A 17,981-nucleotide genomic window follows, 5' to 3' on the forward strand; every position below is an offset into this window, starting at 1 on the left:
TCCTGTAATTTGCGGCTACCCAATCTTTGATTTTATGACCAAGAAGGTTTCCCAGTGTGGCATAATTGGCAATTATATTCCTCTTACCGCCAACGCAGAAAAGAGACAACCGTACCTCAGATTGAGGCACATTGATATCACTGCTGTAGTAGTTATCGAAGTATTAAAATTGTTTTTGTAAAAAACCATTACCATGGGGGAGAGGTTGAGGAGTCTTGCTCGTTTGTATACTGAAAGGCAACACGCAGTCACCCGGTCCTTAAAATAGTGGAACACATTTTTTTCTATTTGGTCACATTGTACAACAAACCAGTTTAACACGGCATTGAATTGTACGTAGACTAGCTTTAGGACTCAGCGGATACTCGTCTCCTCCTGAAACAGGAGATGCTGGGAGGCTGGGTGACGCGTCTCGTCGTTTCAGCGAAAACGGAATGGATCAAAACCGATTAAGAAGCAAAGATCGTAAGTTTCGCAAATGCAAAAATAAATGGTTTTAATTTCAAAATGTATTAGGGTTATTTTTAAACGCGTCGGATTATCAATGTTATCGTTGAGCACAACGGCGTTAGCAATGTGCCTCAGAAAACGGTTATGAATTTCATCTCTATCTGTGCAATGCGAGTAGCTTTAGAACTACTGTATGAAGCACAGAGACCTGTGATCATAGTTCTTTCGAGTATCAGAAATGTTTAGGGTAGAATTTAAAGGCCTAGTCTGTAATATATTTATATTTTAATGTACAGCAAGAGCGAGTATTTCCCACATGGGATTACAATTCGATGTGCGTCAGTATTATGATTAAGGCGGAAATGTAGTCATAATTAAAATTTTCAGATTTATGATACCAGATCCTAGTTTAAAACATACTTGGGGTTCACTAAGAATTGGCAAAATGTTGCACCTTGTTGCCTATACATTGGGACTTCATAGAGTGTTTCCAAGATGTTTCTGGTAAAGCGAACTCTGATTCGCAACCAACCAAGGGTCTGAACCGATGTTATCGCTTACTACAGCTTCGTGGTTGTGCAACGTTGCCCGAGGCACGGATAAGAGAAACGAACCACAGACGCCGTAGTTTCATTTAAGGCACTATGAATAATAGAAGTGTGTATGCATTTCTTTGGAAAGAAACATGTGTTCGTCATCAATTGATCACACCCTATGTAATATGGAGCCATTTAACTGGGGCGGCAAGCGTAAAAATAATTTATTACATACAAGGAATGTCATTCATCACATCTTCTTTGAATTATTTTCTAACCGATTTATCTGCTTACCGATTTATTTTGTAGATGGTTACCACTAGTTTATGCAACAGCTGCTTTGCAACACCTGACCAGAAATTGTATGTCTTACGCGATGTGGTCCTGCGCTCTGGATATTGCGAAACGTAGAATAAGTGGTTTTAATATTCCAGTTCTTACGGTTTTAAAGGTGACATTATGCATTTTAAAACTTGAGCGATCCAATATTGAAATTCTAAACATTGTATTGTCAGACATGGAAAAGTTCGGAAGCCTCAGTACTCAGTACCTGGAGGTCTTAGTGTCTTTTGGTTTTTGTTACAACCTAAGTAATCAATTAATCTAAGTAGTTTCTTAGATATACAGAATTTTTCATAGTGCCATGAAGTTGGTTACTCCAACTATTTATTTCATTAAAGGTGACGCCACAGAGCCTCATTGGAAGCCTCAAAATTATGAAGTTGATTAAATAATTAGATCAATTATATAACTAAGAGCTTTGCTGAAACTAAAACCTGAACACACTAGGCTCTTGGGGAACTGAGGGAGAGACCCTGTTATTACTGTTGGGGTTTGGGTTTCTGTTGATAAAACACAAATATCTTGGGAGAAAAATTAAGATGAGTTCAAACAAAATATTAGAATTTGTTACCACTCTTTTTAGTCCAGAACATAGTTGCTTCCTTTTCTTACAGAAAACATATATTGAATTCCTTACTACTCATACTCACATTTTCAATGTTTAGTGATAAGTGCTATGAGCTTAAGTGCTCATTGAGAAATTCAGTGGTGTTGAGTAAGCATTGGTTAATCACACTTAAACAACTCAATGGCAATGAACACCAGGAATAAGGATGAAGAAGCTGGTAGGAAGACGATGGGAAAATTCCATAGGTCTAATGCATATATGAAAAAATTAAATCACCTTTAAATCACCCATCTATGAATTTACTTAATTACTCTGCTCTCCTCCCCACTGATAGCTGATGTGTGGTGAGCGTTCTGGCGCACTATGGCTGCTGTCGCATCATCCAGGTGGGGCTGCACACTGGTGGTGGTGGAGAAGAGTCCCCATTACCTGTAAAGCGCTTTGAGTGGAGTGTCCAAAAAGCACTATATAAGTGTAAGGAATTATTATTACCTTTAAAGGTGGGTTTCCTTCTCAAACAAGGAAGCTAATTTGTCCAGTTCTAGACTCAGTGGCCATAGTGAAACAGAGTTTTCATCGTACAGTAGACTAAAAGATATCAACTGTATGTCAAAACATGCATATACAAATTTTACCTAAATATGGTGTATGTGTTCCTAGCATTTCATGGAAGAAATCAATCTATTTAATATTGCATTGCATCTGATTTTTACATCTAAGAAATTGACTGTGTATAGAATATTGAGTGGCAGTAAAACAGCTACTGCTAAAAATGAGAAAAACTAAAATTAGGCATCTAGTTACAAGTAAAAAAGGCAGTAAATTCCTGAGGTTAGAGTTCTGCATTTGTGATATTTTAAGAGTTCTTTGTAACAACCTTCTTTATAAGATTCTTCCCCTGAAAGCAAAGCTGACTTTCAGAATTCTTGAAATATAATTGATAAAATATGCTGCCATTACTGTTTTATAGGCATTATTTGTTATGATAAATATGAGGGAAGAATAATTTATTAGTACATGAATGAACAATAAAGGAGCAATCTATTTAAACGAAGAATGAAGAATGGGATTGCACCAGTCACCCTCAAGTAAAGACCAAAAGTACCAAAATAGCAGATTAGACCTGTAAGTTCAGTACTGAAGTCTGTTTTTAAATTTTTCTCATGTCTGACAGAACAAAGGAATTCTTTTCAAATACAACAGGAACTCATTGTCTTCGGTGTAATTCACAGGAGGAAAAGACTGAAGCAGAAGTCAAAGTGCATGTATACACCCTGCTGTTTGGTGCAATTTGTGCCAGTCAAATCTCAACTCTGTGACAGGAGATGTTGAAAAGATATACAAGGCTGCAGGATTTTAGAATCTGAAACTTTGCTCCCATTAACTATGCAGGAGATAAAAAGTCTGACACTTTTTATATAAAAATATTATGCATTTCGATTTTTCTCAGTTTTTTTTTCTGTTTATGAGGTCACTGTGGATGCACTGTGGAATTAGAGACGAAGAGACACTAGGATACAAGAATGATAAGGCACAGAGCTTAAATTACCTTTCTGTGCTTTTGAGGGATGAATTCACAAAATTACATGTTGTTGAGGAAAAAGCTAAAATTAGCAAGAGGCACAGAGACAGCTACATGACTAAATGATGAACAAACAGGGCAGTTAACAGTCCTGCCATACAAATACTGACAAGAGGAAGAAACAGACCAGGTTAATTACAGGAACCATGCACCAGCCTGCACTTCCTGAGTTCATTTACCGATTGAGAACGTTGTGAGTACAAGAGCACTGTTCTTTTACTTGAACTTGTTAGGGCGTGAATGTCACATCTTGATCTTGCACAGTTTATATACTGACTCTTTGCAATGATATAAAGCATGCCAATTTGCTTTTGACTTTAGCTCACTGTTCTGGGACTTTTACAAGCTAAAATCTGTCCAGATGGGCAAATCTTATGTTGAAGCCTTCTAGGATAGCAGGTAAAACCTCTGAATTCTTGAAACCATCAAGGGCAGTCTGTTGCTGCACTGAAAAAAAGCCATCTTTCATTATTGCATGTCTGTAACCTTGCCATATCTCTGGCTGGTATTGTTTTTTAGGTCCTTCTGCTTTGAGTCATTCTTGATCAGTATAGAAAATTCAAACCATAGCAAATGTAACCTAATAAAGAAGCAAGCTTTATAAAAAGTTTATTTGCAAGTGTGTATGTCCTTATTTAATTAATACATGGTAATTAGAAGGAACAGTCTGAGAGAAAGTATAGGTCTGGCAGGATTTCTGCTAATTCAGATGTGCTGCAGGACTGGTATCTTTCATAAGTTGCCAGCTGGGCTGGCACAAACAGATGAGCAAGCTGTTGCCCTAAAATTATATTCAATCCAAAACATATTCAGAATTTCTCAACAGATGGGAGTTTTTAGAACAATTATATAACCTGTATTTTAAATCAAATGTATATTTCGTTTTCTGAAAGAGGAGGGGTGATGAAGACAATTTTAGTTTGGAATGGAAAAATGAACCCTTCCTGGTTTTAAAGCTTGAGTGACAAAAAAAAAAAAACTTATCGATTTTCTGAAATAGTGAAGAAAACATTTAATAAACCAGTTCTGTTCCTGAAAACAATTACTTTAGGGGCATAGATTTTTTAGATAACCACCATCATTTGTAGCATTAACATGCATTACTGTCTTATATGATAACCCTGTATCCAACTACTCAGCATGATGAAAATATGAAATGATTGCAGCTCATTGACTACACTGTTGCTCATGAATGGTTGTGACCTGAAGCAGGCACCTGCACAGCTGTACAGCTGTGATTGGCTTTTCAGCTGCTCACTCAGAATGCTGGCCCTCGTACTCACTGACACAGAAAGATGTTTTAATATACCTTCATCAGTGGTTAAACAGTTAGTTTAATTTAGACTGTTGCTTGCCCTTACAGATGTAATTAAAATATTTCATATTTTTATTAACCTCTGTGAGTGTGCTGCCAATGCTCAATAAAACGTTAGCATATACTCAAAGAGACAGTCTTTGACTGTAAAAAGCCTGTCACAGAAATCATCTGTACAGCCAAGTAATTATGGCAGTACTGACTGAACACCCAGCCCTTTTCGTTGAACTTTTGCATAGAGCATTTACAATAATACTATTACATACTGGATTGTTTACAAGCAGTCTGCAAATGAAAACTGGGCTGCCAGTTGCTACTGAACAGATGGGGTCATGTAAAAGTGTACACAACAAAAGCAATGGTTTATTTTAAGAATGCACACTAGTGTATATAACCACTAGTTATAGTGGTTATATACATGGACATGAACATGGACATGATGGATATGAACATGGACAGTTCATAGTTCTTCTCTAAAGTTTCACTGGAAATTGATTATATGAATTGACTGTTGCTACTGTAGCTTCCTGTTTGAATGCCACATACTGAACTTCAGATACTGTAGAAAAGGGTGATTGATCCCAAGTGGAGTTAAGTGCAGATAAAACAAGTAATGTGTAGTATAGAGGAGATCAGGAACTTCCTATTTTGCTGTGATTGCTTATGATAAATAAAAACTGTTGGAATGTTTCTGTTAGCCATGGTGGTCGAAGAAATACAGCTTCAGAACCCACTACGTGCATGTGCAGGGAACTGGTTTCTTACTGTTTATAGTAACATTTATACGTTTACAGTTTACATAAAATTGAACATTTTGTAAAATTATGTTGTGCGACACACATTAAAACATAATAGCGGATGTTTACACACTCAGTATAAATGAAAAATATTATTTCAATCGTGTAAAACACTACTTGGTATTGTTTGGATCTAAAAATCACAGCAAAATAGAATCTTGTGTCATTATCATTTATGTTGAACTTAATGTTTGATATCCTAAAAGAATAAAAGTCTTTTTGAAGTTGTTTTTCTTTCAGTGTTAAAGTAGTTCCCCATTGTGAATCCATGCTTGTTCTTTGCAATAAGAGAAAAATTATTGCTCCGATTCGATATTTAACTGTGTCACATCATGTGTCACAACAAATCGGATAATATGATAATATACGTCTGCTAAAGCTCAATCTGTTTCCTCGTGGGTTTCATGTGTAATTTAGATACTGCAGAAACAGATTTACAGATTTGTGTATTATTAAATTCAACATATTATACCAGTATATGAAAATCTAAACAGAAAATAAATGAGAAATGAGATGCATGTTATCTTTTGGGGGTAATGTACAATGTTAATTCTTTTAAGGAACTTTATTCCATTTGTCAGGTTAAGAAGCACAATGCCAGTACTGTTCTTATTTTCTAGAACAGTATTCACTAACAAACAAGCGTGTTGCATGTGTGAACTCGACAGTTCGCTGTAACAGACGTGTGTGTAAGAACTTAATTAGCTTAAGCACACAGCAGTTTACCATTAAACCACAAAGCCCAGCTAGAAAATCCTTCAGCTTGCCTCTGCTGTTTTTTCTCATTATTATGTCACCTGCCACCACTAGTGATGGCTGATCGCAGGAACTCTGGGTGTTTTTTTAATGTGATAAGTTCAGGGCAAAATGAAGGACATGATCTATATCAAGTGGATGTGTAAGAAAAGTTAGTTAATCTCTCTGAATGGGATTTTCCATCAGATATAATTGGCTTAGCAGGCCTTAAGTTTCTATAAGAAGCTTTATCTACAGCCTGGCCTGTCAAGAGCTTTAAGTTAAGAGACAAGATAAATACAGGGGGGTGGATGAAAGTGTGAGGAGAGGACCTCTAGTACATTAACTTATTCCAGGTGTAACTAGTTTTACAAACAAGTACAGTTATCACTGTTATGATGTTATTTTATTACAATGTATGAGTTTAGCCTGAAAAAAACTGAAGAAAATATAACTTTATGCTTTGAAAGCAATATCAGAAAAAAAACAAACAATAGACTAAAATAAGGCTTTGACTGAAACACACAACTTTGGAGCAAATATAGATAATTCCTTTTCCCAAGACGCATAGCAAATGGAAAACAAAGTCTTTTATGACTTATGAGATAGCATCAGAGCACCACACTGTCAGAGAGTTCCTCTCCAATACTGTGTTTTTTCAAAGTCATACAGCGTGTGTGTATATTGACTGACAAGTCATTTTGGGTATATTTTAGACAGTAGTGATGTGGAGAGTGATTTGTGTTTATAATGTTACTTTATGCTTTATTACTTTATGCTTTATGCCAGCAGTTCATTTGTACACTGTATGCTGAACATGTATTTTACAAGCAAAGCATTCTAAATATAAATCATATCATAAATATTATTATCATAAATCGAATCTTGTGCATTCAGAAGATCTATATGTTATAAATTAAACAGTACTGATTTCAATTCACCGGCTCTGATATGCTCTGATTTGAGGAACTGTAGTACATAATAAGTCGATCATTAGTGTCTGGGTCAGTTCCAGGCAGTGAAGGCCTTCTGTTGAATATTCTAAACTGACCGATAAGCCCAGGGCTAGTATTGTGTGTTTTGTACAACTCAAAGACCTTCAACGGCTTCTGACAGAGACACAAAAAACAATTCATTTAAAGAAATCATCAATTTGTTTAGAACAAAAAGTGTTTTTCCTCAAATTCTGAATCAGATAAACTATACAAACAAATAAAAATCGCAAAAAGATTATAAGCAAAACTTGCACATTGCACTATTATTTGTTTGGAAAAAATGAATGATATCCATCAGAAAGTAAATCACAAAAGCAGGTGCATTTATATTCAGATTAGAACACCTTGAGAAAATGTATTTACAATTACAGTTAATATTCCTGATCATGATGTACCAATTAAACATACAATCTGGTTAATTCCTCCATCCAGGACACTATTATTTGGCACTTGAAAAGTTGTCCAGTTTGAAGATATAATGTCAGAATATTAATTTTTTTTAATGTATCTTCTTTTTTTTCAGGAATGAAGACTGAACAAGTGAAGATGGGATTGTAGTCCTTGCACAGCAAGCAGAATGGCACATAGGCGTGGGGATAAGGTAATCTTTTAAACAGAAAACTGTATTCAATGGTTGTGTATAACAAGTCCCATCTTTTTAATGTAGCAGGAGTATATTCTGTATATTCATCAGCATCACCAAAAGCTACATAAATAGATTTAATCCTCTCAAAACAAATGTATTCATTGTATAGAGCTCAGTTTCTCTGGAGTAGATACATTTATTTAATTGTAATGTGACCTATACTGATGGAAAAAACAAACGCAACATTTTCTGGAATGAGAATACTACAGTTATAGCTTATGTGCTTTCACAAAAGGTTGTTTTAAGCCCTCTGACCAGCAATACAACTTGTGCAGTGAGGCATTGCAACTTGACAATCACATGAAAGCTCGTTAGGTGCACTTTTACCCAACGACATCCAGGTGGAACAATGCCTGATCAAGTCACCTTTAAAAGGGCCTTAATTCACAGCTTAGGTCACTGTAAGAAAAAGGCCACACTTAGTCAGTTTTCTGAGCATTCCATAGTGCTTCGAATCTCACCAGATGCATGGGCAGGCATGACATGTGCCAGCATTGCCAAATATTATGGAGTAAGCTGCTCCACTGTGTCCCAACTGCAGAGAAGGTTTCAGCAGACTGGCAGGACAGATTACTGTCCAAGATCCAGTTGCTCTTGGGTGACCACACCAGAGCAGGACCGACACATCAGACTGGTCCAACTGAGAGATTGTTTCGGAACTGCCACCTGTACTGCTGCTGAAACTGCCAGCAGGCACAATGACCACATCAGTGACAGGACAGTGAGGCTCCATGCTGCTGGCCTTAGAGCAAGGTGACCTGCCAGAGGTCCTCTGCTCACACCTCTTAGATGTCACACCCAACTGGCTTGGGCCAGACAGAGGCTGTGATGGACTCGTCGGCAGTGGCATCAGGTCCTCTTCACAGATGAGTCACTCTTCAGCCTGTTCCACGCAGACAGGAGGGCCAGAGTGTGGAGGAGGTGTTTCTTTTTTCCATCAGTATATAATTCAGATCAGTTATAACAAATGAGTGATATATATATATACGTCAAAACTATACAAGCATTTGTGCCATTACATTTGTAAATATAAATACAGTACCATCCTGTGGGGGTGCTGTACTGGAAGATGCTTCAAGAAAAGCTATGCATCTTCACAAATATTTATCTTTCATTTCCTTAAATGAATTAAATAATAATGTTCATGATTTCAGTTATAATCATCCTAGTTTACCAAGTAGAGATATTAAAGATTCTTGCTTTTATTAAGTTCACACATCCATTTTAAGGGTTTATAACTAGTGCCTGTTTATTTTTTATTTTATTCCATTTAGTGTATGTTTGTAGTCACTGGCAAACAACGTGATTTTCCTTGTAGTGCAAGTCCTTTTAGTTTTTGTATATTAGATAATGTACAAATCCCTGTATTTCTGCATTAATAAAAAAGCCTTCCCTTCAATAAAGCAGAATGTTTACATCCCTGTTTATACTTTATGTCTACCATTATAATTGTTTATAATGTTGTGTTGTTTTAATTCATAATCAGTATTCTTTACAGAGGATTATACTCAGAGGCCCACACTAGTGTTGTTCAAACTGTTTCTGCATATACTGTAGATCACAGTACATGTGAAAGTAGCTGGTATCAGTGCATAAGATGAAACACCAGTGTGGAGAAAGACCAATTCTAATAATTCTCTGCATTTATATTGCATTTTTATAGCAGAATAGATAGATACAATACTAGCCTGTGCTGGTGGGTGACCACTATCTTGTGTGGTATCATTTGCAACCTTATATATTCAAAACTATTGTTTATTGTAGGATCACCTGTTATATTTTTAATATATTCCACCTAATTTACTATCAACAGTTGAGACTTTATCCCTTGGCTCACAGTGACAACAGCTGTGCCTGCATGGTGAGACTGAGGAACAGCAGACAGGCTCCTTTAAATTGCCAGTCCATTAAGGTGTTCGTCTTTGGACATGTTGCTAGTTTCACCCTGACATGCAGGATGGTCTGTCAACACTCACTGATAGCAGCAGGCACATGGGAGCTAACAGGAGTTGCTGTTTCTCTGGGTGCTGAAAGAGCTGAAGTGTTGCCTAATGACAATATAACAGTCATACCAGGAGACAAACATTAATAATACAGTAGTTCAGCATGCATAGGCTGCAAAGGAACAAGTAATAGGTTTATTCCATGCTGAAAAGAGAAGAACGAAAACACAACGTTTCGGCCGTGGAGCCTTCAGAAGAAACGTGTTTTCTTTCTTCTCTTTTCAGCATGAAATAAACCTATTACTTGTTCCTTTTATAATTCAGTTCCTTTAGAAGACCTTTTTTCCATGGTGATTTATACTGAACTATACATCAACAACTGTCGCGTTGTTTCGCATGACTGATCCCAAGCTTAACTAACTTGATCTGGGTTAATAGAGCATGTCAGTGGCAGAGCAGGAAAATGAACAGGAAATCTCATGGTAACGAGACCTCTTTCTCAGTTACAGAACCGCCTAGATTAATGTTGATGAAATACTGAGATATTCAAATTCTAAAAGTGCTTGACAGGCTGTATATGCTGTGTCTCTTACATGTTGCCTATGAACTTGTATAGCAGGGGCAGCAAAGCCAGAAGATAGTCATCTTTGGGGCCATCTTCCTCCTCACGACGCTGCTCATCCTCTATAACTCCAACACTGGCAACGACAGCTACAACCCACTGCGAAACGGCCATCACTTCACTGTTCGCTCCACTGACCTCAAGAAGTGGGCGTCTGAGGATGGCTACATCTCTGTATATGGGAACAAGGTACAGTATAGGATTGTAGCCCACATGTGAACTATTAGACATTATATTAACAACCACCATCGAGTCATGTGTTATGACCCTCATAACAGCGAGAACATCTTGAAAAGGACGGGACATGGATTCTGCAAGGCTGTGAAGCGCAGCCCAGGCTCCCCCCTCTGATAGATCCATGTTTTCATGTTTAATTTTTAAAGATGAGATGTGCTTTTCCCTCGCGTCGAGTTTATGCATTCAGGAGAGTTTATTCAGGTGGATTTAACCGACTCCCACGCTAAAATAATCCTGACTTTGAAAAAATGAGATATTTAAGAAGCTAAAAATAAGGGAAAGTGTGAAATGCGTAGGACCTCCCTTAAGCCCTTTTGTGGATGGGGAAGTATATTTACGTGTGTAGCCGGGATATCGAAAGAGTGAATCCCAGAATCTATATAGCAAGACGGGAGCAATCTGGGTTTAGGCACATAATGGAAAATAAACCATTTTTTAAGTGGAAAAGAGAGTTCCCTGCCTGAAACATTGCATCACTACATTTCTGCAGATATATTGCTCCTTAATGAACAGAAAGCTAGACGATTGTTTATATAAACTTAATACTTTTTAAAAATTCATTTCAACACCTTGTCTTAATTGTACTGTATTTGTGTTTCATTTGGACTATTCTCTGCGTTAATGTGTTGTCAAAAGACACAGTATAAGGTAGCATGTTTTTTTCCTCAAAATGGTCAAGCAAAGATGTTCAGTGAAGAAGCCTACTTGTAGATTTGTATTCTCAGGGGGGGAACCAGTGATGTCAGCTGTTACTGAAGAATGTTACTGATCAATGGGCATGACTTCATGACTTACTCTTAACTGGTACTGGGAGCAGAGAGGTGCATGAGGATGGATTATTGAATCTCATTAACTTTGCACTGAATAGTTGGTTTTATTCATTTTAAGGTGGGATGTAAGTAGAGTGAATGGAAAGATCTGGCATACACGGAAGGAAAATGATTTAAGTGAGACCTGGAAGCAATGCAGGAATCGGCAGAAGCTAAGAAAAGAGCTCTGAGTGTCATTTTAGAGCCATTTCTGAAGCGAAAAGTAGGAACATCAGTCGACAATTTTTGCCGACAAACACTGCGATTTCTATGGCCTTGCTCTTTAAAGCAAAAACATGCCAGGTCATGCAAACTGTCTTTTCCCAGACCTTGAACCTTCACTGTAGGCACTGCGCCTTGGTGACAAGCTCAAGCCACCTACTGGGAAGCAACGTAGGCAACGAGATCGACCAAGCGGACTGCGTGATCCGTATGAACGACGCGCCCACGACGGGCTTCGAGAGGGACGTGGGGAACCACAGCACGGTGCGGGTGGTGGCGCACTCCAGCGTGTACCGCGTGATCCGTCGGCCCAGCGAGTTCCTGAACAAGACCCTGGACCCTGTGCTTATATTCTGGGGGCCTCCTTCCAAGATTGGCAAAGAAGCCAAGGGCACGCTCTTTCGCCTCATCCAGAGGGTCAGCATGGCGTTCACCAATCTTTCTGCCTTTATCATTGCTCCCAAGAGGATGCGCCAGTTTGATGACCTCTTCCATAAAGAGACCGGAAGGGACAGGTAAGAGACAGCCTTGATGTCTCACGATGCATTTGAAAATGAATTAATCCATGTCTGTTGCAACCACTGTGGCGTTACGCAAGGTGTGTTCAGTGTGGAGGCGGAGCCCTGGAATGACGGCCATGTGTTGTCTTAGCAACGACAGCTGACCTGGCTAATTTAGGACAGGCCACAGCTGGGGAGGCCTTTTAAGACACACTGAGCACTTTCCTGGAGGGACGAACAAGCAGGACTCCAGTCCTGGTACCCCAGTGAGGGGTAATTTTTTTCTCATCCCTCCGGGGAAGTGCTCAGTGCGTCTTAAGAGGCCCTTCCGAGCTGCGGCCCGTCCTAAATTAGCCAGGTCAGCTGTCAGCTTTGTGTCGTTACAGGTCCCGCGTAATGCCACACCGTCTTTCTATTGTTCAGATTTCACTGGACCTAGAAGATCGACTTAACCCTTTATTTTCATATATGTACAGTACTAACTGGCCATGCAAAGAGATACAGAAAAAAAAGTATTTCTGGTGCAACACAAGATTAATTCCTTAATCACTGTTTCTCTCTCAGACTTTTGGTTTTTTGCCTTCCATTTTTAAACTTGTAGCTGTGCTTTCATTCTCTCTTAAAAGCCTCAAAGCTTTTCAAAGTTAGTCAGGGGCTCCCAGTCTTTGAGACTGTGTACAGTATATTCCCTACAGTGCATGTGTCCCAATTTTTCTCCTGCGCAGGGAAAAGTCTCGATCGTGGCTGAGTACCGGATGGTTTACCATGGTGATTGCCATCGAGATGTGCGATAGTGTTCATGTATATGGGATGGTTCCACCACACTACTGTAGGTAAGATGAAGAGCTTTGAATCAGTTCAGCAAAGAGGAATCAATAGTACAAAGTGTAATCTTCCCACCATTTATAAAGGCATTAATGCGCTATAAAGAGGCAGCATAGATAGAACAGCAAAACTCTGTTTGTATATAATGCACAGTAACAATACCGTATGCACAATTACAATTAAAACACGCCTTCAGATATGCCTCTGAGCAAGATTCTGCCCTGCCCTGGAAGATTAACCTTTTTATTTTAGTTAATCTCTCATCCAGAAATTCCAGGGTTTTGCATCATCAAAGATGTCCTGTCAGATGCATGCTGACCAGGGCGTGAAACAAGGCAGGTATTGTAGGAGTCATGTGGTGTTTTAATTTTTGGTTATATTCTTTTGAAATCAATCCTGTAAGTACATGGTATAAATATGTTGATGTTCTGCTATTTAAAAAAAGCATGTTGTTTTGTTATTACGTAAATTGCGTCTATCCCTTTAAGACGGCCAGTGATTAGTGTTAACTAATCACTAATGTTCATTTGTGTAAATTCTAGAAATGTCTGTGGCAGTGGAAAAAAGAAAACAAAGAGTGGCCCGGTTTCTGACGTGCTTGTGTAGATGCCTGTTTAGTTTATTTGAGCTTTGTGGAATAGTTTGGTATTGTGGAAAACTTCGCCTTTTTGTTTTGCTAATGAAACCATCGTGAATGTGAATAAAATACATTTTGTTTTTTTAAACCTGGCGAAGTTTATGGTGGAGTCTGCACAAGCGCAGTCAGCCATAAGCTCGCCTTTCTTACAGTGGACTGTGGAAGCTACCCAGAATGTATGTCGTGACAGAAAAGGGGAGGGTCTTGCGCCATGAGCAAAAACAACTTTCTAATTCAATAGTAGTCTGAGGAACAACAAGGAGGGAGAGAGAAAAAGCTGTCTATAATAATGATGGAAAAATCGCTGGACTGCTTGCTTAGTTAGCAATGGATCCAGGGATTTGAAGACAGTGTGGATGAAGAAATCTCACAGTCCTTACTTTTGCAGCAGGAGACCCCAGCCCAAAAAGATCCCATACCACTACTACGAGCCCCGCGGGCCTGATGAATGTACGACCTACATCCAGAATGAGAGAGGGAGGAGGGGCAACCACCATCGCTTCATTACTGAGAAGCAGGTGTTCGCACGCTGGGCCAAGCAGTACAACATCACCTTCTCCTACCCGAAGTGGTGACCTTATGCACAGGAGGTGTAGTAAGAGGGGTGGAGGAGGGGTGCAGACACCCTCTTCAATCTCCCTTTTCCCCGGTCCGCTTCACACTTACAGCGAAGGCATTCCTGAACACAGTCAACGCTCTGTGCTCAGCAGGTAAAACCCTACAATCTGAGCATTATTGGAGAACACTGAACACTTTGCTAGCTGCTGCAGCACCTTTTGTGATTCCCCTGAAGGCATCGCGTTATCCGATTTATGCTGCAGGTATTTGCCGATAGTTTTGTAAAATAAGAATCACAGGAGTCTGTTGTTTTCATAAAAATGTATTTTTGGCATATTTATAGTTCTTTGTAGAAAAGACCACAGAAATTGGGTATTTGTATTTTTGTCTAAATCCTCAATGGAATTTAAATGTATTGCTGCAAGTAAGGATTGTTTTCCTATTTTCCTAGAAACTCTGTATACAGAAACTGTGCTACAGGTTACAGTGACCTTTTGCACCACAACCAACTATAAACATTTTTCTGTAGAGATGAAGTATCTTTCTTAAAATATTTTCATTTTTATCCCTTTTTGATACAATGGCTTTCATTCAGAAACGGTCGGTTGTTTTCTTTCTCTGCTTTTGAAAATCTCTAGAAAACAAGGGCGTTTGAACACAGTCAAGCTTTTGGTTTTTAGATTTCACACAGCGTTCAGCTAGTTCTAAGACAAAAGCTGCTTTTGTGTTTTGATTTAAGGCGCCCACTAAGAGAGCTACATGATGTCTGGCCTGACACAATGCAAGTCACGAACAAGTAAAAGCAGACAACTTATGGGTATTTTATAGTCAGTGTTACAAATTGTTCTCTTTTTTTCCTCATCTCTCTACTGAACTGTGTGGTTAAGGTGCACTGCTCAGTTCAGCTCCTACTGTAATGATCTCAGTGGCTGCCTTAAAACTGCCATTGTTCCTTTACAGTACTGTCCAAAACAAAGGTTTTGAATAAATCAGACAAAGAAGAATGTACAGTATAATGAATGTCAATGTTTTTCAATATTGTTCAATATTGTTGTAAACTACTGTATATAATGAAGTATATTGTTTTATTGACATAGTAATGCAGTTTTCTTCAATGAAAGAATGAGTTTGACTTTTATTCTGTATGCAGAAGTGCAAATGCTTTTTGTCTGTATATGTAAGGTTCATAAGGAGCTGTAGAAACAGTTGCAATTGAGAGGAAGCCATTTGGCCAATGTAACCTACAGTATTTAGTAGTTAGCAGCTAATTTATCCTAGGATCTCATCCAGCTGTTCCTTGAAGGAAGCCATGATAATGAGTGCTGTGTGGGAGTGTGTTATGGCGTGAAGCTGTAGCTTTACACAAAGCTGTACTGAAGAATCTGCAGCTGTCATATATGGTCTCATATGTACCTCATATTTGTACCAAATTTATAAACAATACTGTTTTCACACGAGTTTTGAAAGCTCACATTGTAGTTTCCTACAAATTTATTCACACATCTGAAGCAATGTAACCGAAAGTTGCTTTAACAGAAAAATGCAAGTGTGCATTCAGAATGCAAACTTTGAAGGGGTATGAATGAATTTGTAACTAACTGTACAGTTCTAAGGACCCTCTAGGGACACATTTGTACTACTGAAATGAAATACACTGTTCTATCGTGCTTTATTACATACTGGTTTCACACTGTTTTAAACTATAAGCTTAACTCCAAGTGGTATAATTTTTAAGACTGAATTCTTACTGCAAAAACTGCCACTTAATCTTGAGTATGTGGTCCTGAGGTGTGTTATGGAAGACAACACAAATGATGCCAGACTGCAATATTTGTAAAAGGCCTTTCTGAAAATAAGTCCGTTTAGCTAGAAATTTCGGCTTCACTGTTAACACAAAAACAAAATGCATATTACAATTTATTGTGAACATGTGCAATGTAAGGAATTTACTGAAACACTTTAAAAACATAATACCATATTCTAGTTAAACAACTGACAGGGTAGTGTAAGGTTGTTTTATGAAGTTTAGGCAGTATTTCATTGTGAACCTGTTTCTGACAAGGTTATATGGTGCAACAAGTCCCTCTGAAAGTGATAGGTACCAGCCTTAACTCAAATATAAGTACAGTATGTAAACAACAAGGCTCAGACTGGCAGAGCACTGTGATCCCATATTGGCACAGGAAAGTTTGCGTTATCTTCTATGTGTAGGGATAAGGATATCATACTGATGTTTGTGTTGCTGTAACAGGTCTGCAAATATTGCTATCATCATGTTATACATTGATCTTACCAAATAGTCCAAGTTATCAAGTTTGTGGTCTGCAGACCTTGTCCCTTGTTCTCAAGGGAGAATTAACAAAAGAGTTAAAAGCTTAACGCACACAAGCAGCTACTGCAAGCACAAGCAATTTTACAAAGTAAATTGTCTTTGACAGAACAATATGTGCAGCTGTTCTACCATGATTCGTAAGACATGAGTCCTAACTCTTTTGCCGATTTTATACAAAATAAAATGTCAAGTTAGTCAGCATTGTATGATGAATATGAATAGTAAGGGGTGGAATAAAATGTGTCAGTGTTTTAAACGCACAATATGTGTGGAAAGGAACCTAAAGGTATAACTCAGGCCTTGAAATGTATATTTCAAAATGCTTCTGCTGCTGCTCACCTTTAGGGGCTCGAAAGATGTGGCTCCTGACTACATCAGTGAACAGGTAACACCCCAGCCCTTTATTTTGGTCATCTCTTCAGATTCTGGATTTCTTTCGGTACAATTACGAGACATTGAGCCCATTGAGGGACTGTGCTTTCTGTGCTGTTGCTCCAAAGTAGAATGATCTTCCAGCCCCTATTAGAACTTGCAAGTCCCATACCTCTTTCAAATCCCATCTTTATTTATTTTTACTGTATTCATTTATGTGTATGTATCTCGGTTGTTTTTGCCTGGTTTTAAGCACCTAAAGATGATGTGTCATGAGAGACACTGTATAAAATAAAGATGATAAAATCCCAAACTTCAGTAATGTACTCTTTTTTAATAAAAAAAACACTCCTCAAGAATATAATTGACGCAATATAAAATACAACACTACAATTTTAAATAGCTTGTGACATTATTGAAATTCTAAGAAGCCCTCACAAGAGTTGGTTACGAAATACATATAAATAATGTACGTATATTTATAAAGGGAAAGATCATACAGATGGACCATTATGTTTTTAGAATGTACAGCAAATTAGCTCAGTAAAATTATGTTGAAAAAAATAATATGAGTTATTGAACTCCAGCACATTTTGGTGATCTGTTCACACAAACTTTTATTCCTAGGCAAACACCCGATATGACATTTCATATAGAGTTGCAGACTGTTAATTAGCAAAAATGTTACTAGACTTTTTATATGGAAAATTCGGATGTTGAAGAAGCACAAAGATGACTTGGGTTCTATGAGGTTTGTAAAAAACACTGGATAAACTTGCTGAAGTCTACACATAATCAAATGATTCACCCTTCAGTTTGTTCACTGTGTTATTGCTGTTCAGCTAAATTTACCAACATGTCATGTATTCTGTTTCAGAACTTTATTGAACATGAATATGTCGTAGCAATATTAAGAATTCTCAGGAAATTAACCAACGTTAGACGAGGGGCACCAATG

The 17,981-nt window shown here is 38.1% G+C and overlaps 2 protein-coding genes across 4 annotated transcripts in view; one reads left to right on the forward strand and one right to left on the reverse strand.

Annotated features, from left to right (window-relative positions):
• Positions 1-17,981, reverse strand: part of miga2 (mitoguardin 2) — a 54,488-nt gene that overhangs the window by 29,066 nt on the left and 7,441 nt on the right. The gene's annotated exons all lie outside the window — the stretch shown is intronic.
• Positions 313-17,336, forward strand: st6galnac6 (ST6 (alpha-N-acetyl-neuraminyl-2,3-beta-galactosyl-1,3)-N-acetylgalactosaminide alpha-2,6-sialyltransferase 6). 3 transcript variants are annotated; one of them, XM_088615116.1, is made up of 6 exons: positions 313-465; positions 7,844-7,921; positions 10,526-10,720; positions 11,905-12,314; positions 13,025-13,132; positions 13,377-14,121. In XM_088615116.1, the coding sequence occupies exons 2-6, from the start codon at positions 7,898-7,900 to the stop codon at positions 13,378-13,380; spliced, it is 741 nt and encodes a 246-aa protein (XP_088471242.1). In that variant the 5' UTR covers positions 313-465; positions 7,844-7,897; the 3' UTR covers positions 13,381-14,121. The 3 variants fall into 3 exon arrangements, with proteins under 3 accessions (XP_088471242.1, XP_088471240.1, XP_088471239.1); XM_088615114.1 differs by having other exon boundaries at positions 13,393-14,121; XM_088615113.1 differs by lacking the exon at positions 13,377-14,121 and adding an exon at positions 14,150-17,336 and having other exon boundaries at positions 314-465.

This window comes from Lepisosteus platostomus, chromosome 21 (assembly GCF_059453375.1).
Source record: "Lepisosteus platostomus isolate fLepPlt1 chromosome 21, fLepPlt1.hap1, whole genome shotgun sequence".
In the NCBI taxonomy this organism is placed as follows: Eukaryota; Metazoa; Chordata; class Actinopteri; order Semionotiformes; family Lepisosteidae; genus Lepisosteus; species Lepisosteus platostomus.